The 24,535-nt window shown below is 38.3% G+C and overlaps 1 protein-coding gene across 6 annotated transcripts in view; it reads left to right on the forward strand.

Annotated features, from left to right (window-relative positions):
• The window catches only part of dnm3a (dynamin 3a), a 50,075-nt gene that overhangs the window by 4,345 nt on the left and 21,195 nt on the right, over positions 1–24,535 (forward strand). For 2 of the 6 annotated variants that reach the window (XR_014629971.1, XR_014629972.1), the window contains exons 3-16: positions 4,513–4,586; positions 5,951–6,100; positions 6,639–6,842; positions 6,968–7,066; positions 11,450–11,610; positions 11,721–11,863; positions 12,080–12,215; positions 12,320–12,387; positions 12,644–12,782; positions 15,258–15,344; positions 15,496–15,566; positions 15,661–15,712; positions 17,903–17,949; positions 19,653–19,766. Coding sequence is in view for 4 of the 6 variants with exons in the window: in XM_084432486.1 (XP_084288612.1) it covers positions 4,513–4,586; positions 5,951–6,100; positions 6,639–6,842; positions 6,968–7,066; positions 11,450–11,610; positions 11,721–11,863; positions 12,080–12,215; positions 12,320–12,387; positions 12,644–12,782; positions 15,258–15,344; positions 15,496–15,566; positions 15,661–15,712; positions 17,903–17,932; positions 19,653–19,766 (1,528 nt within the window). In the remaining 2 variants the exon portion in view is untranslated. The remainder of the gene's footprint in view (positions 1–4,512; positions 4,587–5,950; positions 6,101–6,638; positions 6,843–6,967; positions 7,067–11,449; positions 11,611–11,720; positions 11,864–12,079; positions 12,216–12,319; positions 12,388–12,643; positions 12,783–15,257; positions 15,345–15,495; positions 15,567–15,660; positions 15,713–17,902; positions 17,950–19,652; positions 19,767–24,535) is intronic. The other 4 variants (XM_084432486.1, XM_084432489.1, XM_084432487.1 and 1 more) reach the window with 2 other exon arrangements.

Consider the following 24,535-nt stretch of genomic DNA (forward strand, 5'->3'; position numbering starts at 1 on the left):
CAAACAGAAAGCACAAAGCCTGTCTTTAAATTTAATTTAGTTTTGTATTAATTTTAATAAATGTTTCATCAACCAATTGCCTGGATTTAATAAATAAGAAGTAAATCTAGTAGAAAACAGATAATCATGACACGAAGGCGCCGGCGTGTGAACTGGAGCTGGTCTCAAAAATGAACTGAAACTCAGCGTATAAGGTAGCCTACTTGCCTCACAGACCTGAGAAATATATCTATAGAAAGCTTGAAACGTCTACTTTTAAACAGAACAATTCAAAACGAAAGAAAACAGACTGCTCTCTGCTTATGTAATCCGTATGAAATGTGCATTTCTGTCTTGTGCGTTCACATCTTTGCAGCCGACACTGACACAGAAAACACTTGTTTATTAGTACACAATTAAAATGTCTCCTTGCTATATCTTGACATATTCATTACTTTTGCCGGTTCTTTGTGACAGCTTTAGGTGCTTTATTGGCAGCGCCACTCTTACATTTTACATGAACGCGTCACCACCGCATCAGCACCGAAAACATGGAGATTTTTTTATTTTTGTGGGGCATTTTGTTTGTGTTCAGGCTTTCTCAGTTGTCTTTAGGTTAATGTTTCAGTTAACAGTTTTTCAGTTGTTTTCAGTAAATTTTTTCAAGGGTAGGCTACAGGAGCAGCATAGAGTACTCTCGCGGCTGTAGACGGTAATGTTTTCTCTTGGTTCATGTCAGTCAGTATGAATTAATTTTGATATATAAGTCGCACCTGACTATAAGTCGCAGCACCAGCAAAACTATGAAAAAAAGTGCGACTTATAGTACGGAAAATACGGTATGTGGTCTGCCTCTGTTTTTAATGTTAAAATTGATCAGCTGAAATACTGTACAATGAGTTGCAAATGGTTTTCATTTATGCACTTTTATGAACTTATGCAGTGCAGTCATATATGCCCTACTTAGAGCTCATGCACAGCAAAAAATGAGTACATGTATCCATAGCAATGGGTTATATATGAATGGAGAGCACTGCACCCTCAGCCATCTGTGATCTCAGTATCACTGCCAGTCAGTGGAACACCAGAGATGCCTGGAGAAATGGGTTAGTGAAATGGGATCTCACTTATAGAGGGAGCGTAGTGCTTGGGTTTAGTAGAGGATGTAGTTGATTTTTTCATGACTAGTTGATGACATGACAAAATGCAGAAATAAAATGTTGCTGATGTATTTGTAATCTTTTTTTGTTGTTGAGGAATTTCCCAGGCTGTCACATTGGTTTACATTACATTTGCATTTATAATTTTAGCAGACACTTTGACTAAAAAAGTGACATAAAATTGAGCAACACTACAACACAAGCGATTCATCCAGAGGAGAACATAAAAGTACTGTAAGAAGAGCAGCAATATAAAGTTTGGAAAAGCTATAGATAATAGATAAGTTATTTATTCATTCAAAATTATTAGTTTCAACATGGCCAACATGCCAGAGTCTCAAGCCACCATGGCCACCACGCCAGAGCCTCTTCACGTCATGGTTGCCACAGCCTTCATGGCTGCCACTCCAGAGTCTCCAGCCATTATGGCCGCCACACCTGAAGCAACTAAGGCTGTCAAAGCTTTCAAAACTGGCGGAGGCCGATCATGAGTCACCTATGCACTCTATTGACTCTGACATGACCACAGAGGTCATCTATGAACAGCCGTTTCTAACCTCTCTGTTTTAGTTCTGTCAGAACTGCCGCGGTGGTCTCTAGTTCAGCCTGTTTCACCATGGTGGTCATCAGCCCCACTAGCTCCACCATTGTAGTCTTCTGCTCTTCTTGCTTCACCGTGGGGATCTACAGTTTCGCCTACTCTGCTGAAGTGGTCTTGAGCTCCGTCTGCCCTGCTGTGGGGATTTCTAGTTCCGCCAGCTCCACTGAAATTTGGCCTGTTCTGCTTTGGTTGTCTTCAGCCACGCACCTGCACAGCCGGCTCCACCCTGGTCACCAACTTTGTCTACTCCTCCCTGGCTCCCAATCTACCTCAGTCTCCACCCCTTCTTCCGCCACACAGGCTGTGCTTTTTTATGGTGCTTTTTGCCAGTTTTGGAGCTTAGTATGAATAATGGCAGAATGTTATTTTTGCTTGAGCTAGTGCTTTAATCAATCTGGAAATGCTTACTTAAACACCCACTGAAATGTGTAAACATTAATGCAATGTTACACATAGGCAGTGCTCAATTCAGCATTACTGTGTCTGTTTACTACAGTAATGCATGCTGGGTACTGGGGGAGGGACAGGGTGAAATAAGCAGATAGTGAAGAAGAAAGGAAGGAAAAGGGGGAGAAGATGAGGCTGCAGCAGTTGAGTCAAGAGGGGCTTTGTTATGGGGTTAGAAAGTGGAGGTCAAGGGTAAGTATTGGGAATGACTGGGAATGTAAAGGACGTTGTTGTAGAAGAGTGAGCCATGTGTCAAACACACAGATGAGTCAGTGCCTGGGTGAAAGGTCAAGCTAAATACCACAGGCTGGCTTGTTCATATACTGTAGTTTCATGGCTAAAATACGTTCAATACTTAAGGCCCCGATATACTCACGGCGAAAGGCTTTTTCATTCTTCTCATTTCGTCTCATTTCATCAGAGGTACAACTTCATTTTCTACTATAAAGCAGTTCTCCAGTGTGTTCATGTTTTTAGTCACGGATGTCTGACTGAACAGAAAAAATTAACCAGAGAAGATTTCCATGTGAAAAAAGGCGGAGCCTCAGCGCACACCTACCTATTACGTAATCGCCACAAAACAATATAGTACGGAAGTGTTTACCAGCCAGCGCAAACTTTTCTAGAAAGTTTGCTTAAGCAAGCTGTTTCGAACTCCCAAAACAAACTCCAAACAAACTTCGTTTTAACCTGATTTTGTTCAAATTGATGTCACATCAATTTGTTCTTCAATTTCGTGTATCAGGACCTTTACTTAGTCTTAGGGGTTAGTGGTTTGTACAAATGCCAAACCCTCATTATGAACAATTCTAATAGTCGCCTTAGCAACCACTACCAACAGTATGTGGAAATATGATGATGCAGTTGACTATGATGATTTTCTTTTTTATATCTGTAGCCTAGTAGCAGTGCTGCAGGGATGGTGTATTTTTGTAGGCCAAAACCCGTAAACAAGTGATCCAGTTTCATCATCCTGAAGTCAGTAGGTTTTTAGTGCCTAAAATAAGGCACTAAATAATTTCACGTTTCATTCATAAAAGCATAAAATACATCAGTAATACCTCCTTGTGGATACCTCCTTTAAAGCTTTTACTTGTCTTGAAAAAGGCTTTTGCTAAGTGGCTAAATGGGACTATGGAGTTTTGTGGAGACATTAAACATCATCACGCTGAACAGGAGAACTCATCTACTGACAAGTCCGCTCTCACAGCCTCTTTGTGTTTATAAATTGCGCTCTTGCAAACTATTCTAACTTAAATTTTCAGTGAAAATGTTTTTTAAAAAAGACTGAAAGAGTTGTCGGAAGCTTAACAATGGTGATGTTGAAGTCATGTGACCATGATTTGTTTATAGCCTTCGTTTATAGCCAAATCTGCAATAATCAAATAAGCCAATGGAAAAATCTTGTTGGGTTTTTGACGAGGAAACCAGGGAGATGTTAACTTCCGGGTTGGCCTACAAAAAAACGTAATCACTGCAGCAGTCTATGCTATACACTTTATGCAGCTTCTACCTGCATTCTGGCCTCCTCCCTGGATGCCTTTAACTAGGTCTAATCTAGTGGGACCTTCCCTTCTATTTTGGGAAATAGTTCTGTTTTAGATCTGCGCACACTTCATTTCAAGCCTGGGATTTATCAGACACATTTGCCATGGAAAAGTCAAAATGTTCCCATCATTGTATTGTTGTGTATTTCAAAATAGATTGGATAAAGAACAAAAACCAAAATTGTTTCTAAGACAAATGATGACAAACTATGATAGTGTTGACACTTTTTGGGGGTAATCAAACTAAGATTTGGGTTATTTAGATATTTCTCTGCTCTATAAACAGGGGTAGGAGGTATTTTAACATCACCCGTAAAGAATATCAGTGATCCAGCTGCAGTTCCTCATCTGGACTGTTTTATTTATAGAGTGCACTCGTGTGATCTGCAAATAGATGGTGCAAATGAACTGGACTGGATTATGAATTGACTACTTTCTGGTTATTTAAGGCTACATTCACCCACAACTCATCTGTAAATGTGCAGGCCAGTACAAGTTGTGTGAAAACGTGCCATAAATATATGAGGGTCATGAAGGGTGTGAGGAGGTGGGACAAGGTTTATGGTTTCACTGTAAAACTGGACTAATCCAAGTATGCAATGACAGAGTCTCTGGCACTCTGCCTCAGACAAGGGACTTTGTCCGTGTATCATGTGGGGGAAGTTTTATGTGTATATTTTTTTAGAAGGAGAATTGTATTTTGGCTTGCACAAGGTGTTTACTCCATGAGTGAATTATTGTTATTTTTTTGACATAATGATCAATGCTATATTCTCAGAGATTTCCTGCCTAGAGGATCAGGAATTGTTACAAGGAGACCACTTGTCCTTCAGCTCATCAGTTCAACTACAGGTATGAGTGATACTCACATGCACACACATTTTGGGTGTGGTACTTAATTAGTGATCAGGTACCAAAATGTTGTTCGGAATATCTCAAAATAACTCGATATACTGTATATGTATACAAGTACAGTTTAAACTTTTTTTTTTTTTTTTTTATCACACAACATTGGATTATATAAAAAAAAAACTAGATTCCACCCTTGAAGGAAAGATATCACTTGCTGAGTTCATGTGACAATAGTGTAGGATACTACATTTTAGTTGGGCTTTTACTACGGACCTAAAAATATTACAACCAACAAACAATCTAAAATTTAAGACACAGTAATACAATAAAAATACACAAATTCAACAAATAACCATTTAACCAATTATCACAAAGCCAGGTAAAGCTGAAGATAATTTTTTCAGTTGTTTGCCTTTTAAAATCTGTTGTTAAATCATTCTATAATTTTCTACATCTACATAATAGCTTGTTCTACATCTTTGTACACTACAATTATTTACATTTATGCACCCTTATAGTAACTCCCCTTTCTTCTTGTTTCATTATTAATTGACAAATAACTTTAGAAGAAAAAACATTTACACATTTCAAAAATAAGAAATTTGTAAAAATTATTTTCTTTACAATAAATATTTTTTAGAATAATGCCATGTCATTGACTTCTGATCCAAGTGAATTCGATACCATTATCGTCTCTGTGTAAACGACAAAAACGGTGACGTAACGCTCATGCGTATTACATTAGGCACGTGTTTCTTTACAAATTGACATCGCCAACCTCAACCAGCTATTTTTTTTGGACAATGCTGTTGTCTACACAAAACCTGAAAACCTCAAAAACGCAAAGGAAAAGCTTCCGGTTTTAGTAAATTGTTGTTGTATTAACTTACCCTGACATCAAATTATCACACAATCATTGCACACATAGAAAATGTGGCTACTTTAATGGGTATATAAGGTCTAATCATACAAAAGCAGTTAAAAATAGTTTTTAACCTTTTTTTAAATATGTCGATTACACCTACAAATTTAAAATAATTAACATTCAAAATTAAATTTTAATTTATCAAATCCCTTTTGGTAATAAATTCTATATGGTTAATTTTATAATCCGTACTAGTCTGAGTCTTTGGTTTCCATCTCTACTTCGAAAAAAAGTAGCCTATATCTTGTGGTCTATGGAGTATGTGCATTGAGCACTAGAGGTCAGTGTCTCCTCTGTTAAGATTAAAATCAGTCAGTATGGAGAGTGGAGAACTGACAGATCTTTGAATTTCATGAATTACAAAATGTTGCACTGTCAGTTCCTTAAGGCCCTATCATCTTCTACTTTTCTAATTCGTACTTTCCGTTCTCCACAACAGAGCATGCAGAGTTCCTGCACTGTAAAGGAAAGAAGTTTACAGACTTTGATGATGTCCGACTGGAGATTGAAGCAGAGACAGACAGAGTCACAGGAACAAATAAGGGCATATCCTCCATTCCCATCAACCTTCGTGTCTACTCTCCAAATGGTATTATTGTCAGAAAACAAGTAATTCATTAATGTACATTAATGCACTTATGCTCAACGAGGCTGCATTTATTTTCATCAAAAACACATTAAAACGGTTTTCTACTTTAATATATTTTACAATGTAACTTTTTGCTGGGATGGCAAAGCTGAATATTCAGCAGCTGATTTTCTGCTCAAGAAACATTTCATTATTATCATTGTTGAAAACAGTTGATAATAAACAGTGCGGCTTAATATTTTTGTGGAAACCGTGATACATTTTTTTTCTGGATTCTTAGATGAATAGAAGGTTCAAAAGAAGAGCATTTATTTGAAATAGAAATCTTTTGTAATATTATAAATGTCTTCATGTGTCCTTGCTGAATAAAAGTATTTATTTAAAAAAATAAAAATAAAATAAAAACAATATTAAAGGTATATGCTCTCCTTTTAATGTTGTCCATGCCTCGGAGAGATCTAATTTAGATTTTTTTCTTTCCTAGAAGTATCTCTGGCCAAATATCTCTGTCTTTGTTTTTCTCATTTTCTTTCTGCAGTTTTGAACTTGACTCTGATAGATCTTCCAGGCATAACTAAAGTACCAGTGGGAGATCAGCCTCCTGACATTGAATACCAGATCAGAGACATGATCATGCAGTTCATCTGCAGAGAGAATTGTCTCATCCTTGCTGTCACACCCGCTAACATGGATCTGGCTAACTCCGATGCTCTTAAACTGGCCAAAGACGTGGATCCGCAGGGTGAGTGGGAAAGAACGATTATGGTTCATATCTGTCCTCAGTTATATCCCCTTTTGGCCCATTCACATCATCATAGTGTTTTTCCTTCTTGTTTTTCTTCCTGCTTTGCGTGATCTTCCTGTCAGGCCATCGCACCATTGGCGTGATCACTAAGCTGGATCTGGTGGACAAAGGCACAGATGTCAGGGACGTGCTGGAGAACAGGTTACTGCCACTTCGCAGAGGTACAGCACACATGTAGAAATGTGTCAGTAGAGGCCTGTGCAGTTTGGTCTAAGACCTGGGCCACTGCCAAGCAAGTCTGCTGTAGGCTATAGTGGCTAAAACAGGGCCAGGTGCAGAGTCTTCATGCTTCCTGCTGCTGCCTTAATGCATTAGACACACAGAAGTCCAGCCATGGACGAGGGTTAAGACACTCTAGAAATCCTATTCGTCATTTATGCAGATCGGATACAGTATGACTTATAGGTGTAGGACCTTGACTTTTCCATTTTTGTTGGGTCACAATACTGCTGAACAAGAAATCACATTTTCCCTCCTCAAGTCTAAAGTTCTAGACATTTTTTTCCAGAACAGAGCTGAACTTATGCTTTTTTCTCAACCTTTTTGACTCAAGGCATCCCATTGTCCACAACAATATTCAGAGTCCTCAACAAAAATATCCAGAGTTTTCTTTGGTACATCCTCTGTCATGTTTTGTTTTCAAAACTTTTTTTTTTTAAATTACAGATACTAGGCATGTCCATAGATTCAAATAAATAACTAAAACAATTATAATTAATATAATTACATTTAAGAAATCCCGAAGTTTTAGCAGCTGACTGTACTTTAGGCATCCCACTCTTTTTAACCAATTAATTTACATGAGTGTTACATAACAGTTGTTCATGAATTACTGTTTAAGGTTTAAGGATGAGTAAATAAAAAAAAATGTTTACTGACAATTTCTACCCAATAAAATATTTTAGAGAATATATATTGTGTGTGTATATACACCTGTTCAATTTCTCATTAATGCAATTATCTAATCAACCAATCACATGGCAGTTGCTTCAATGCATTTAGGGGTGTGTTCCTGGTCAAGACAATCTCCTGAACTCCAAACTGAATGTCAGAATGGGAAAGAAAGGTGATTTAAGCAATTTTGAGTGTGGCATGGTTGTTGGTGCCAGACAGGCCGGTATTTCACAATCTGCTCAGTTACTGGGATTTTCACGCACAACCATTTCTAGGGTTTACAAAGAATGGTGTGAAAAGGGAAAAACATCCAGTATGCGGCAGTGCTGTGGGCGAAAATGCCTTGTTGATGCTAGAGGTCAGAGGAGAATGGGCCGACTGATTCAAGCTGATAGAAGAGCAACTTTGACTGAAATAACCACTTGTTACAACCGAGGTATGCAGCAAAGCATTTGTGAAGCCACAACACGCACAACCTTGAGGCGGATGGGCTACAACAGCAGAAGACCCCACCGGGTACCACTCATCTCCACTACAAATAGGAAAAAGAGGCTACAATTTGCACGAGCTCACCAAAATTGGACAGTTGAAGACTGGAAAAATGTTGCCTGGTCTGATGAGTCTCGATTTCTGTTGAGACATTCAGATGGTAGAGTCAGAATTTGGCGTAAACAGAATGAGAACATGGATCCATCATGCCTTGTTACCACTGTGCAGGCTGGTGGTGGTGGTGTAATGGTGTGGGAGATGTTTTCTTGTCACACTTTAGGCCCCTTAGTGCCAATTGGGCATCGTTTAAATGCCACGGCCTACCTGAGCATTGTTTCTGACCATGTCCATCCCTTTATGACCACCATGTACCCATCCTCTGATGGCTACTTCCAGCAGGATAATGCACCATGTCACAAAGCTCGAATCATTTCAAATTGGTTTCTTGAACATGACAATGAGTTCACTGTACTAAAATGGCCCCCACAGTCACCAGATCTCAACCCAATAGAGCATCTTTGGGATGTGGTGGAACGGGAGCTTCGTGCCCTGGATGTGCATCCCACAAATCTCCATCAACTGCAAGATGCTATCCTATCAATATGGGCCAACATTTCTAAAGAATGCTTTCAGCACCTTGTTGAATCAATGCCACGTAGAATTAAGGCAGTTCTGAAGGCGAAAGGGGGTCAAACACAGTGTTAGTATGGTGTTCCTAATAATCCTTTAGGTGAGTGTATATATATATATATATATATATATATAGGCATAACTAGGAAAATATGTATTCTTTATGATAAATCCCCATGGTGTTTTAAGATTTTATTAATTTACATGGCTTTTCCAGGTCTAGAAATCACACATTTAAAAGTAAGCTATTCTAGTTCTTCAAAGAAGAAAAAAGTTGTTTAGGGTGTGAATAAAAAACAAACACCTTAAAGGGATAGTTCACTTTGAAATTAATTTTTGGTATGTTTTAGCTTACCTCAAAGGCATCCAAGATGTAGGTGTCTTTTTTTCCGGAGTAGTTTCAATTTTGATATTTTTAGGTCAAACCGTTCTTGTCTGTCAGTCATATAATGCAGGTCTATGGTCACTGTCTCAAAACAGCATGCACAAAGTCCAAATTAAACAATTCCCCATCGTCCAAATTAAACAATTCCCCATCGTAAGTACACATTGATGGCTTAAGACACGAAACGAGCGGTTTGTGTGAGAAAACGAACAGTATTTATATAGTTTTTGTCCTCTTGTAAACACACACACCCAAATGATCAGAGGACGCGGGTGCTTCGGTCTGCGCAAGCGCCGGAAAGCGCCGGAAAAGGTCAGAGGGTGCGGGCGCTTCGATTTGCGCAAGCGCCGGAAATTATGTCTCGCGCGTGTACGTCACTCATTGTTTACACAGAGATATAAACATCTTTTAGTCCGATGTATGCACCAAGGCACTCTGTTGTTTGCTCTTCATCTGACTCATGTTCTGTTGGCTGGTATGGTTCCTGTACGCTTTCCTAAAAAAATATTGCTTGTCATTACAAAGTCAACACTAAGTAGAGCTACACGAACATGAATCCACACTGTCTATTCCTATTATTATTATTATTAGGCTAGTAGTAGTAGTATCATTGACTGCACCCTTATTAGTACACATAGTTTCACATTGGTTTGACTAGCAGCTGCTTAGTATAGGCTACACATATCTTCTCTTCTTATAACATATCTTATAACTCTCTCATGTAAAACCATTCTTACCAAATATATGGTGCAGAAATACATTGTATTGCTCATTTCATGTAATGCCAGCTTTACAAATACAAAGACGTTGTTCACATACCTCCGTTGGATGAGAAAACACCATAGGCACAGCTGATGATGTCAGTACTATGCAATCCTCTCCTTGGTTTATAAAATCATCAGGGGAAAAATGATCGCTGCAGACCCTCCTCAACCTTAGTACGTTTATGGGTGTGTTGATATCCAGCCGAAGAGCGATCAACCAGAACTTCAAGAGGGAAGGATTATAAATTGGGAATTCGTGAAAACTCACCACTCCCGGATGAGTTCACGCGAGCATACGAAATTGTTTTCTTTTACGTCGGTTTAAACATCCTGGATAAGCGCAAATTAGAACCATTTCGATTAGCCGTCTTACCTACAATCTCTGTTCTGTGTAAACAATGAGTGACGTACACGCGCGAGAGATAATTTCCGGCGCTTGCGCAAATCGAAGCGCCCGCACCCTCTGACCTTTTCCGTCGCTTTCCGGCGCTTGCGCAGACCGAAGCACCCGTGTCCTCTGATCATTTGGGTGTGTGTGTTTACAAGAGGACAAAAACTATATAAATACTGTTCGTTTTCTCACACAAACCGCTCGTTTCGTGTCTTAAGCCATCAATGTGTACTTACGATGGGGAATTGTTTAATTTGGACGATGGGGAATTGTTTAATTTGGACTTTGTGCATGCTGTTTTGAGACAGTGACCATAGACCTGCATTATATGACTGACAGACAAGAACGGTTTGACCTAAAAATATCAAAATTGAAACTACTCCGGAAAAAAAGACACCTACATCTTGGATGCCTTTGAGGTAAGCTAAAACATACCAAAAATTAATTTCAAAGTGAACTATCCCTTTAATGTCTTATTTTAATTCATTTTAAAGCCCCATTGAGAGGTTGCTGAGGCCTCCTAGTTTAGAGTCACTGCGGCTTGTGTAGACAAAATGTAATACTAATACAACTGTGATATGATCTTACCATTGTGTGTAAAAAAAGAAGACATTTCACAGGATAATAAGATTGAAAAAAGTGAAAGAAGTGCATGGACAAATGATCAAATTCAAAACCATTTTAGAAAACTACATCACATCACATGATGTCATAAGTGTGATGTTTTAGTTTCATTAAAGCAAAATTGTTTTAAAATTTTTGTTATTCTATGCAACCCATTCTAATGTAAATACGTCGTGTAAATTGGTTGGTACTCCAATGCAAAACAAACAAAGTTCAGTATACTGTTTGCTATTTCATTTTGAAATAATGAGGTCACATTTTTCACAGCAGGTTCTACAAGATAATTCTCTTAATGACTTTTCTCTAAAACAAAGAGGCGTCATTGCAAAACACTGTATCTGAAAGAAAGAAAATGCTGTGGCTACAGGTTATATTGGTGTGGTAAACCGTGGTCAGAAGGACATTGAGGGAAAAAAGGACATCGGTGCTGCTCTGGCTGCAGAGAAACGGTTCTTCAAGTCACATCCTGCATACCGACACATGGCAGACTGCATGGGCACTCCGTACTTACAGAGGCTCCTCAACCAGGTGACAAGACACAGAACATTACAAGAAGTACCGCATTTGTGAAATACATGAGAGCCCACAGATGGAAATGATAGCTTTAATTGTATTTCTTCTCTTTTTTGTCTCCCTAGCAACTTACCAACCACATCCGTGACACATTACCAGCGTTACGTAGTCAATTACAGACTCAGCTTCTCTCGCTGGATAAGGAGGCAGAAGAGTATAAGTATTTGAACCCAGACGACCCCTCACGCAAGACCAAGGCCTTAATGCAGTGGGTTCACACACACATATAACTCACTCTAATTCAGAGAATAAATACACATGCACAGATAAACGCAAACAAACATGGAGGCAAACACGTAAAATGTCTTTACCATATTGCAATAAACAAGACTTTGGTTTACTGCCTAAACACAAACACATTGTAGATAAGACCAGACCTGGAGAGGCCACACACACAAACACATGCTGCTCATTTGTTATCCAGGTTGATACAACACTTCGGGCTGGATTTTGAGAAGCGGATCGAGGGATCTGGGGATCAGGTGGACACAGTGCAGCTTTCAGGAGGAGCCAAAATCAACCGTGTCTTTCACGAGCGTTTTCCCTTTGAGCTTGTTAAGGTAGTTTGTTAAAGTTGAATTGATTAATACAGTAAAAAAATCCAATGGCATTTACAGCAAATCAGAGCTCATGCTGATGTCCTGTTTATGTTGCACTACATCAGATGGAGTTTGATGAGAAAGAGTTACGAAGGGAGATCAGTTACGCTATTAAAAACATTCATGGCATCAGGTATGTGTCACGATCATATATTAACTTATTTAAAAGGGCACTCAGTAAAGTTTTGGCAGTCAACTTGAACTTATAATGTTTGCTAACCTTATAAGAAATAAACAGGTTATATTTTCACACATGGTGCCTCTCTGTATGTCTTCCTTTACCCCTCCTTCTCAATCTTTTTATTCATTTATATTCATATTCAGAATGCAAGTTCATATTATGTTATCTCTCACCGTACTTCATTTTCTCTCCTCTCTTGCTGATCCAGGACAGGACTGTTCACACCCGATATGGCCTTTGAAGCCATAGTGAAGAAACAGATTGTGAAACTTAAAGGGCCGTGTCTCAAGTGTGTAGACATGGTGATCCAGGAGCTCATCAACACAGTACAACAGTGTACCAACAAGGTACAACATACTCTTATACTGAGTGAATGGACATAGACATATAAGTCAAGGAGTAAAATATAATGCTACAAAAGTGTATATGTTCACTTCCCATTAAAGTCAGCGTGTTCTAATTTTACTTTAAAGGGGTCATTGGATGCAAAATTCACTTTTATATGGTGTTTGCATATAAATGTGTCTTTGCAGTGTGTGGACACAACCATCATATAGGGTTGGGCAATATGTCCAAATTCTTATTTCACGATGTGAGACATTTATTTCACGGTAAAGGATATATACCATGATATAGCTATTTTGTGCTATCTAATTTCTGTTATTAAAAATAAGCAAATTACAAATAATAGGAAAATACAATATAACAAAAATATGAGTTAAACATAATTAAGTTTTTAAGGTAAATTGGTTTATTTAACATGTAGTTAGAATTAGTACAGAAATGTAATAATCAAATGTAAAAAAATATATATTGCAGTCTTTACTGCATTAATAAAATATAAATGTATTCTTATTAAAGCTAAAAACAAGTTATTGAGTCAAGAGCAGTAAGTTAATTTCTCTTTTGGTTGATTCACATTAATGACACAGAGCAGCAGGTGGGTTTATTAGGCTGCTGTCACTTTAAGACCAAACGCACAGATCCATAATACTGATACACACATCCGGTTTACACCCAACTGTTTACTTTCCTTTAAACATAACCAGCTGTGTTTACATGAATACGCCATACGACATGACATAATTGTGTCCGTATTCGACCATTCAAGCGCAATAAGACGTGAAAGAGAAATGAATTCGTGATCACCACCTGAGAGAGGCAGCTTTCTGTGTGCACACTTTAGCAGTGTGCCAGTCATCCTTTTCAGGATGTATTGCGCTTATAACTCTTTTTAACATCAAGCACGTCCCACTGTTTAAACTCTCATTCATGCATTTCATCACTCTGAAGTGTCAATAGTGCTAATGCATACCACGATATTCCCGATATAGCTAACGAGAGACATTTTATACCGTGGTAACGATATATCGTCATACCGCCCAGCCCTACCATCATACAATGAAAAATATCCATTCCCTCCTTTTTTTTAATCCTCAAAAAGCCTAAACACTCGCAATAATCAAGCCGTTTGGATTTTCTGAGCAATATGATGTCATATTGCTCATGCTCCGCCCACGACCACTGACGGACTGTCCCGTATTAGCATATTTCCGCCCTCAGCCATTTGTATACTGTCCGCCAAAGCATCACTTTACGTGTCTTGTGTCGACACGCCCCACGGAAGAGAGGGGTGGGGTCAGCAGTTGCTCATTAACATTTAAAGAAACATGCACCGAAACGGGTCGCTGTGAACAGAGCTGTTTTTGAGGACGTAAAAGGCTGTTGTTTTACACAACCATTGAGGACTTTTAACCAAAGTATGTTACAAACTTTACATGAAGACCCTAAAGAATCATACCAACTTGTGGAAAATGGGCATCCGATGACCCTTTTAAAAAGTTTGCTAAAACAGTCTCTTAATAGCAGTTTGCAATGTTTCAATAGTTTGCACAACCTAATTGACATCAGCTGGGAAAGGAAAGTCATTTTAGGTATTTAGGAAAATTAAGGTATTACATTTTGATTAAGGAACACCATACCAAATCATTTTTATTATTGGAGTAACATGCACTGATGGTTTGTTCAACCCTTATGAAAAATAGTACACTTTAGCAAACTTTTTTACAGAAATAAAATACTTTAAGAATATACAGTATTTAAGGACAAACTGAATGTAATTTTTTCGGACGTTAATTTTGCATGTTATTTCAATTAAATGAAAATGTATTATGGTTTAAATTTATATTAAATGCAGTTAGCATTTAATTAGAGTGCTTTTGACCCACTTAAGTAGGACTTAAATATATCTTATATATAATTTTATAATTACTTATATTTTCTTTGAAGTACAGTGTATTGCCATATGTACTGACAAGCATTTATGTACTGACACAAAATTTATTTTGAATATTAAATTATCTAGAATATTACAATATAAAGAAGTAATAGAAAATAAAATTGAAAACATTTCTTTTGAGACTTGTATGTCATGTGTTTAAATAGTTTTGTAATTACACATTTTTAATGATGAAGTTGCAATTTAGTACATTTAAAATATATTAACTTTAAATGTAATATCGACAATTGTAAAAGTGTAATTTCTTTAAGTACACTGAAGTGTCCTTTTATTTCATTAATAATATAGAGTATTATCTGCAAATACAGTTTTTTTAAATATATATTTTTGTTAAATTTGAAGCATGCTGCGAGTGCACATTCAATAAAACATTCCTTTTTCACAAAGGACAATAAGACGAGGAACTTTAATTAAACCAGTAAAGAGGGTAGTGGTCATTTTGTTTATTTTTTTTATTCTAACTTGTTTTGTTTATTTGTTTGTGTGTGTGTGTGTGTGTGTGTGTGTGTGTGCGTGTCCACAGTTAGAGATCTTTCCAAAACTACGGGAGGAGACTGAGAGAATAGTGACCACACACATTCGAGAACGAGAGAGTCAAGCCAAAGACCAGGTCAGACTGATACCTGCACACAACCAATCAAATGAATCACTATTAGGGACAGCTTAGATATGAATGAAATTAACATTATGAGCATTTTAATTACAAATTATGGTTTTGTGTTGTATCTTGTTGTGCATATGTGTGTTTGTTCACTGAACAGGTTTTACTCTCACTAGAGATTCAGCTCTCTTACATCAACACAAACCATGAAGATTTTATCGGATTCGCAAAGTAAGGTTTTAACGACAAATGACAATGACAGAAATAAAACACAAAATGAATGACATGATGAGAGATTTCCCTCCTTTTACACATTTCCTTCCAGCGCCCAACAGAAAACCAATCCAACGTGTAAGAAGCCTTCAGCAGGGAACCAGGTGAGTCAAAGTGTTTTATGAACAACTGTTGATACTGTATGAACCTGGTATACAGGTATAGATCTGAAATCATCAGCGAGCAGGGTTTGGACAGTCCTACTGACTGGAAGGGAATCTCTTTTCTGCTCAAGCTCTGTTGCTCTCTTGTTCATCTGTCTCACATCAGATAATATGTGGCTTATGTGTATGTCTAACATTTGTGTTTTGTGCTGTAAATGAATATTCTTTTTCTCTCTCTCTCTCGGTCTCTGATGCATGTCCTGATTTTGCAGAGTTAGACGCGTTCCTGGGTCAACGAAAATTTTGCCCCAACCTTATCCCTACCCCTAAACCTAACCCTACCCATAACTTATCCCTAAAATCAGAAGAAATTATAGGTAAATAACAGATGTAGAAGCATCTAACCCTGGTTGTGAGGCAAAACTTGACATAAACTGTAAACGTGTCCCACAAACCTGATCGGTTGATCGGAAAGTTATTCCAGGACCAGGATAACATGTTGCACTTGGTGAAATCAGGTTCTGCCTCTCTGATGGCTTTTTTTTGCCCCTATTCTGTAACAAGCTTTCATGGCCCCATTTGTTTAGCAGTAGTTATAGTTCTGAAATTGGCTCTTAACAATTATGAGCCCTGTAGAGCTCAACAATGGCTGCCCACTTTTTTCGTGGCCTTGGTTGTGGAAGTACACCAATGTATTGCCTATCTTCTAATACATGGTATGCAAGAAAAGCTCACACAACAATCACTTTCTAACCAAAAAGCTTTCTGTTGGTCAACGTGAAGAATTCCATTACAAAATATGCATGGGGAAATTCCCGCTCATGTGGATTCCTATTGAAATGACTGGATTTCTGCCTTCGAAATTTGCCGAACAATGGTACATTTGACTGTACCTTCAGAGCCCTCGAGCCTCTGTTTGTCTTATTGCAGTTTTAATTGTTGTGCTTCACCGGGTATTAAACAAGATTTTTTTTAATAGTAGGTCTGTTTCAAAAGGTTTATAGGCTAAAAATCAATTTCCCAGAGAAGATTTTGAATGGCATTTTTGCTTCCCTTCTGCCTCACAGTTGAGCTATGTAGCTCTTCACTAAAACTTGATCACATGATCCTAGGACAAACATTTCAGTCCATTCCAGTGTAAGTTGCTCTTTCCCATCTTTGATGTCCATTTTAGAGAAATTTTCCAGGTTCAATAATTTGAACAAATCAAGTTAATTTTAAAAATGAAAAATAAAGGAATACTAGCTTGAATCTTTAATCATTGATATCTCTGCTAATGATTAATTCAAACAGATGGCTGGAAATTGAAATCAATGGCTTTGACCCATTTTGATAATTAACAAATTACTTTAAATCATTAATTAATGATGGATGGGAATTAATCCATGATGACATTTAATTATTAGTAAGTCATATTAATCAGATAGACTCTTTATTAGTTGCAGATGCGGTAATCATTAATGAATATCATCAATGAAGTCATACATTAATTAAAGATTATCTGTGCATTAGTTAAGCATGAATTAATGCATATTAGTGCACCCTTATTGTAAAGTGTTACCACTGTTTTTACCTTCTTTTTTTTTTAAATCTTACCAATCCCAAACTTTTGAATGGCAGTGTATGTACTGTACTACAATGCACTCACAGTGGCAACTGGAATAAATGTTAAAATATACATTTTCAAAAATATAGCCACAATTCAAATTTTAGATGTGTGATAAGATGAATACTAAAAGAATGATTTAGACAACCTTACAGCTCAAAAAACACATTTTACCACACTTTCATTTTGTGCGCATGACTGCAATAATATTTTTTCCTGTTTTTAAAGACTGAGGGTGTCGAAATTATTTTCTTTGGTAATCGAGCTGGACTAGTAATGAACCTGAAGCATTCCTGTAATTTTTAAAAGATCTTTAATTTTCATATCTCCTGCACACACTCACATGGTGAGTAACACATTCATTGAGCGCTCACTGTGCTGCATGGTTGCTTTTTGCTCTACATGTCTAATCTTTACTAACTTAAACCTTCCATTGCTTAGAAAATGGTATGGTATTTTTAGTGTTTAGTAATATGATAAAACATTTTTTGGGTTGAAGGAATCAATGTGGGGTGCCAGCGTGCCAGGAGAGATGCCCGTGCCACCTTAATGGTTTTATTCTCTCCTCTCTGCTGATGTTTTAGGGTGCTGCCCCTCCTCCACCCAGTCAAATTGTACGAGTCCAGTGTCTGTAAGCCTTACCTACTGTCTACCAGCGTCACATAGTTTTGTGTTTGTGTCTATGTATGTCAGAAAGCCTGTATGCCTCTGTACACAGCAAAACCATGTCTTCCTCTTCACCGCTTTCTTTTCCACCCTTTGTCTGGTGCTGCCGTCACATAAATCAAAGACATTCTGGGACTCAGAAATTCAGATTTTTACGACACCTGCTAAAACACTCCCTAAACGTTGTTGTACAGTGTGTTTTTCATGCACTACACTTCCCTTAAGACTTATCAGTGTAGATACACAACAGTCCAAAACATGACTCAGTTGACCTTTGGACTTGTATTCTGAATCCTGATTTGCCCAGCAGTATCTTGTAAAATAACAGTCTGAAATCTTAAACCACATCCTGAAACCTTATACTATTAATTACCTGCTTCATTTATCCTCCTATTCATCATTTTAATGTCTCTGAATCACTGTGCTTTAATTCTGTTTTTATAGCGTACTGTCTGTGAATGAACCTCCTTATGGTTTGCAGCCCTGTAAGTTCAAGTACATGAGTAAACGGCTTGCATGTATGCGGGAGCGAATGTAAAAAAACGTTTGGAATCTCAAACTCCTCTTTGATCTCAGTCCATTTGGCGCGTGTGTGTGTGTTTACAATTTCTGATTTTGAAAAAAATGGTGCATGCTGCAAACTTAAAGTTGGTACAGTCACAAAATAAAGAGAATGTTTTTGTGTTTTATTGTATTTGTTGTTGTTGTTGTTGTTTTTGGAGGTTTGATTGAAATAGTTGGTGAAGCAATACTTTTGTACAAGATTTGTACAAGAGCTACTTTATTTTATTCTATGTTATGGGAATATTTTATATACTGATAACCATTTAATGGGGAAGAAATCATCATGCATGCATCATGGCAACCTTTGTTTTTTTTTGCTGCATTTCATCTCTTCATCTCAGATTCTTTCTACTTCTTTATTTTTACTTTTTAAAGTGAAATCAATACATTCTGTGCAATTTGAGAATAATAGTTCATACTAATTCCAAATGACAACTGTCCATAATGTTGCTGAACTGAATGAATGACTCACAGGATAAAACTGTGTTTTGAAAGTCAAGATCAACCTAAATCAGCCAGAAAATGACTCATATTTCCTACGGGATGTTTTGGACCTTTCCCCTTTCTCTCTTTGCCATCCCGATCTTCTGTTTCCTTTTCTTTCTTCACCTCCACCCTCTCATCCCTTAGTTTTTTCTCTGTCATCCTCTGCCCACTAGCTTTTATAATATTGTTTCAGTTCTCCTTTTCAAGGTAGTATTGTAATATCTATCTATCTATCTATCTATCTATCTATCTATCTATCTATCTATCTATCTATCTATCTATCTATCTATCCATCCATCCATCCATCCATCCATCCATCCATCCATCCATCCATCCATCCATCCATCCATCCATCCATCCATCCATCCATCCATCCATCCATCCATCCATCCATCCATCCATCCATCCATCCATCCATCCATCCATCCATCCATCCATCCATCCATCCATCCATCCATCCATCCATCCATGATATAGGGCCATTGAAATGTACCACCTGGATACAGATTTGGCGTGTTCACCTTGACGTTTTTGGTTCTTAAAGGACCAGTGAATCTCAGCCTGTTTTTTTAATGAACTATGAACCCAGACTTTTCACCTGTGACTTTTGCCCCTCAGGTGATTCGCAAGGGTTGGTTAACCATCAACAACATCAGCCTGATCAAAGGAGGAGCCAAGGAGTACTGGTTTGTGCTCACCGCAGAGAGTCTGTCCTGGTTTAAAGATGATGAGGCAAGTAACTGCATTAGAGATTAAGTGTTGTTCATTCATTTAATGACTTTATAATGATCATGGTAAAATACAGTTGTCAGTGGTGCGCTTAAAGTTCCCTGCCAGGTTGTGGTGGAACTGATTGGCTGGTCTCTGTGTCAGTCACACTGTGTGGCCTGTCAGGCGGGCTGCCATCTGTCTGCCTGTCTGTGCCTGCTGTACAGGTGCAGGAAGTTCTGCACAGCAAGTGTAGACAGGCAGACAGACAACGCTCTCAGTCATTGACAGCACAGCCTGCTTCTCCCGACCGGAAGCCGGAAGCAAAAGGGCAAGAGAGAGGACAGAGATAATATATTACTTGAATACAAACATAAAGGGCTTCTACATGTCTTCTAAATATTTCTTTTCACATCATTGCATATAACATACAAAAAAGCTTCAAAAAGTAAAAACCTACAATACTCTTAACCAAAATAGTCATTTAAATGCAGTAACTTTTATTACTAGATTATGAAACTGTTATATCCACTTTTTTGTGACTTTTTTTTGTTGGTGAATCCTTCTTTTTCTTTCTTAGCTGCTATTTTACTTGCTCCTTTTTCCTCTTATACCCCCACCATCTCTCTCTGTCCATTGGGAATTAAGGCATTTGGTCTGGATCACCCTGACATAGCTGGAAGCCCCCCAAGTCAAACTAACACACACACACACACACACACACACACAGACACACATGGTTATTGATATACACAGAATGTTAAACACACACAGACGTAGACATACTAACGCTCATTGGTCGTCCCGACTGCCAAATGCATGCGACTATATAAGCAAACACTAATTTTAATATAGAGAAACTCAAAACCTGTGCGGCGCTTCAAACAGAGGAATTTGCATGAACATGGTTATATTTTTCTGAAAGTCACACACCGTTAGACTCAAAATATTCAGATCTGAACACATAATATTACAATTATTGGCTTTCCATTAACATTGAATTTTACACAGGTTTTTAAATATTAGACTTGGCTGACTTCACAGTTTCTTATGTTCTGCTGAATCCATTATTGCCGTAATTTCTTTTCAATACGAGTGTGTTCATGATCCCTCTAAAGTTTGCCTGGAGTATATTCCGTTCCAGAATTTGAAATTTGAAATTAAAATTAAAATGGGAATATTTGACTTCGTATCACACTGTTTTCAATCTCTCCATCTCTTTCCCTGTCTTTCTTCTTCACTTTCTCTTCATTTCATTCTGTCTCTGTGGTTGGCAGTCTCATTGGGGCCATACACATTCCTGGGTGGAAAATTGTAAGACTTTGTCCAAACACCATCCAGCCTCCTAGAGCCTGCCGAAAGAGAGAGAGAAGAGAGAAGAGAGAGGAAAAGATACAGCCCCTCACCCCTTGCAGCAGATCACATTGCAATTCTCACACATTCTGTGCACATACACACATTCTTGCATTTAAACGGATCACTTCTTTACCCTTAAAAATTGTTCTCCAATACAAACTGTTATCAGTTGTTCCCTTCGTTTCTCTAAATCTGTCCCAGTTCTGATGGCGTTTATGGCCCGAGACTGCTGGTTTGGATTAATCAGCGCCCAACACTAAACAGACACGCATTCCTACAGTCTTCCCTCTCCCTATTTTTGAGCCGAGCTGCATGAGGGAAAACAGATGACTTGTGCACCCCTCCACTTCTGTTCGCATTCGGCATAATCACTGCCTTTTCACCTTTTCTCAGAGTCTTAAGTTAGCATGCATACATGCGTCAATTATGCTGAGATCTGGACAAATCTGGCCTTCTGAACATCTCAAGACGGAAAACTAGCTGGACACCCCAAGCTTTTATATAAGCCTTACGCATGCACAGTTCGGCCTGAGTACATACAGTACGTGTTTACACATAAACGGCAGGAAGGACTACTAGAACGGTAATATTATTCGCATGCCAGGTTTATCGACACATAATGGGTTATGGTGGGCAATCACCTAAATTCAAGCTCTCAATCATTGAGAAATTTCTTGTACGTGTCGTTAACGCCAACAAGTCCACAGAGACATGCAGTATAACCAACACTGGTGTAGATAACAAACCAAACAGAGTAGAGTCTGACTTTTCACCTGCAGTTGTTGAGTTTTTGTGTGTTTTTGCTTGCGTTTGAGAGTTTGCGTCGGTTCCCCAACGACGTGAGTCCATGCACAGTCTAACCAATGTGCAGACTACTGTACACCAGTATGATCCTGAACAGGTAGTCTGAACACTGGGATGACGGAGCAGGAGATAGTTCCAGCCCTCTCTCTCTCACTCTCTTTTTCTCTCTCTCCCTTTTCACCTCTTATTCTTTATCTACTTCAATCACTCAGTCCAACCCTGCTGGCCCCGACCTTCACAGGAGGCGGTAGAAGATGCAAAATAAACACGACAGAAATAGTCTCCATTGCTTCTATCTTATTCTCAGTCAGGATGACGCAAATGTAGAGGACGGAGAGAGAAGCTCCAGACGTCCGTTTACCCGTTCTCGACTTTTTCAGTTCCGTCTCGTCCCCGGCCCCGTCCTGCGTTGGTTTGCAGTATCCAGCCTTTGACGTGGCACATTCGCTCCCGCAGCCGGCTATCTGGCAGGACATTCATGGAAGGCATAGCAAAAAAGAGGGAATGAGGAGTCAGAGAAGGAAGGAGAGAGAGAGGGAGAGAGAGAGAGAGAGAGAGAGAGAGAGGAGAGGGAGGGACCCCACTGGCCATATAAGGGTTGATGGGACCCTTGAGGAATAAACTTTTGGAGTGTTCCGTTGTTTCTCAATTCCTCTCTTTCTTTCAATCTTTTGGTCCGGCTCGCTCCTATCCACTCCTGTCTTTCTCCCTCCGTCCTCTCTCGGTACTCCCAGCCATCCTCTGGACTTCCCTGCCCCATCTCTCTCTCTCTCTCTCTCACTCACCCTCTCTCTCTCACTCACCCTCTCTCTCTCTCTCTCACTCTCTCACTAAAGCGGTACCAGATGTTGTATTCCTAACGCCAGCCTGTCATTTCTAACTTTTTTTTTAACCTCTAAAAACTCAGGCAGGAAGTGGGCCCCTCTGGAATGAAAAAAGAGAGAAAGTTTTCAAGGGGAGCAGAAAAGGAGGGGTGCAAAGAGTCAAGGAGGACAAGGAGAGATAGTTTAAAGGAATAGTTCCCTCAAAAGTAAAAATTCTGTCATTGTTTGCTCATCCACATGTTGTTACAAACCGTATGCTGTTTTTTTATATATATAATTGTTGCACTAACTCTTGTCCAACAATGAGAGTTTGTAGTTACCAGGGGCTGTCAAGTACCAAAAAGGAATGTTGTGAAATATTATTACAATTTTATTTTATTACAATTCTAATTTAATATGTTTTAACATATCATTTATTCATGTGATGGCAAAGCTGAATTTTTAGCCTCATTACTCCAGTCTTCAGTGTCACACGATCCTTCAGAAATCACTCTAATATGCTGATTTGCTGCTCAAGCAACATTTCTGATTATTATCAATGTTGAAAACAGTTGTGCTGCTTAATATTTTTGTGTAAACCGTGATAATAATAATATATAATATTATAAATGTCTTTACTGTCACTTTTGATAAGTTTAATGTATCATTGCTGAATAAAAGTATTATTTTGTTTTTTTTTAAAACGGCCCCCAAATGGTTGTGAATGACTTAAATTTCAGTCTGTTTAAACAAAGCTATCGTATGGCTTCAGAACACTTCAAATGTAGCACACAAAAAGTATGGTCCACTTTTATGAAACTTTTATGATGCTTTTTTGTCCTTTTTGGTACTTGTCAGCTCTTGCTCACTATGAACTGTTGTTGAATGGTAAGAGCTGTGTAATGATTCTTCAACAATAGCTATTTTCCATCCACCTATTTTTATGCGCATTTTGGGATATTGCATAAAAAGACGCTGGATGGAAACGCCAAGATGTGCTTAATTCTAAAAATGCGCATAAAAAACTGATGCGCTCAATTGAAGCAGATAGATTTGTATAAGATAAGAAAACATGCGCATAAAGTACGATGGAAACACATTTACCAAATAAATTCCTTGACATGCATAAAAAAATGCCTCCAAAAGCAAGATGACATGACTGTGTTTATTGCGTTTCATCTGCGTCCTCTGCAACGCAAGTAATTTATTAAATAAGAAAAAAAGACCTACAGTGGCTTCTCCTACTGCAGCAACCTAAAGTTTTTTATCAGGAAGATTTTGTTGTTATTTTGTTCCCCTCAACTCGCTGGATGGAAATGTTTCGCAAATGTTTTGTGCAATATTCCAATTTAGTTAAAAGCACAAGTTAAATTTACAACTTTGGATGGAAACATAGCTCTTGGCATTGGAATCACATGAAGGTGAATAGATGGCAGATTTTTTTTAGGTGAACTGGTAGATCTTAGATTTTTAGATGGTCTAGCTGATTTGCAGAAAATACTTGCATTTCCCCAAAAAATTCCTCCACAGTCACTCCGTCAGACTCAATCACTGATAGTGGCTTCATATGGCTTCTCTCTTCCCCTTCTGTTTTTAATTTTTACTCTTTTTAGAGTGTTTCCCCTCACACTTTCATCCCTTGTTCCTCTCTTTCTTTCCCACATCTCCGTTCCGTTATTTGCAATGTAATCCAAGCCGTTTCCTGAGACCCCAGCCCCTCCTGTACAGACAGAGGGAGGGGGAGAGGGGGAGCTCTTTTTCTTTTCTTTAGTTTTTTTTTTTTCAGACGAAATGTTGTGTTTTAGAGCCTTGGTCCAAATAATGACTTCC

Source organism: Rutilus rutilus (genome assembly GCF_951802725.1).
Source record: "Rutilus rutilus genome assembly, chromosome: 15".
NCBI lineage: Eukaryota > Metazoa > Chordata > Actinopteri > Cypriniformes > Leuciscidae > Rutilus > Rutilus rutilus.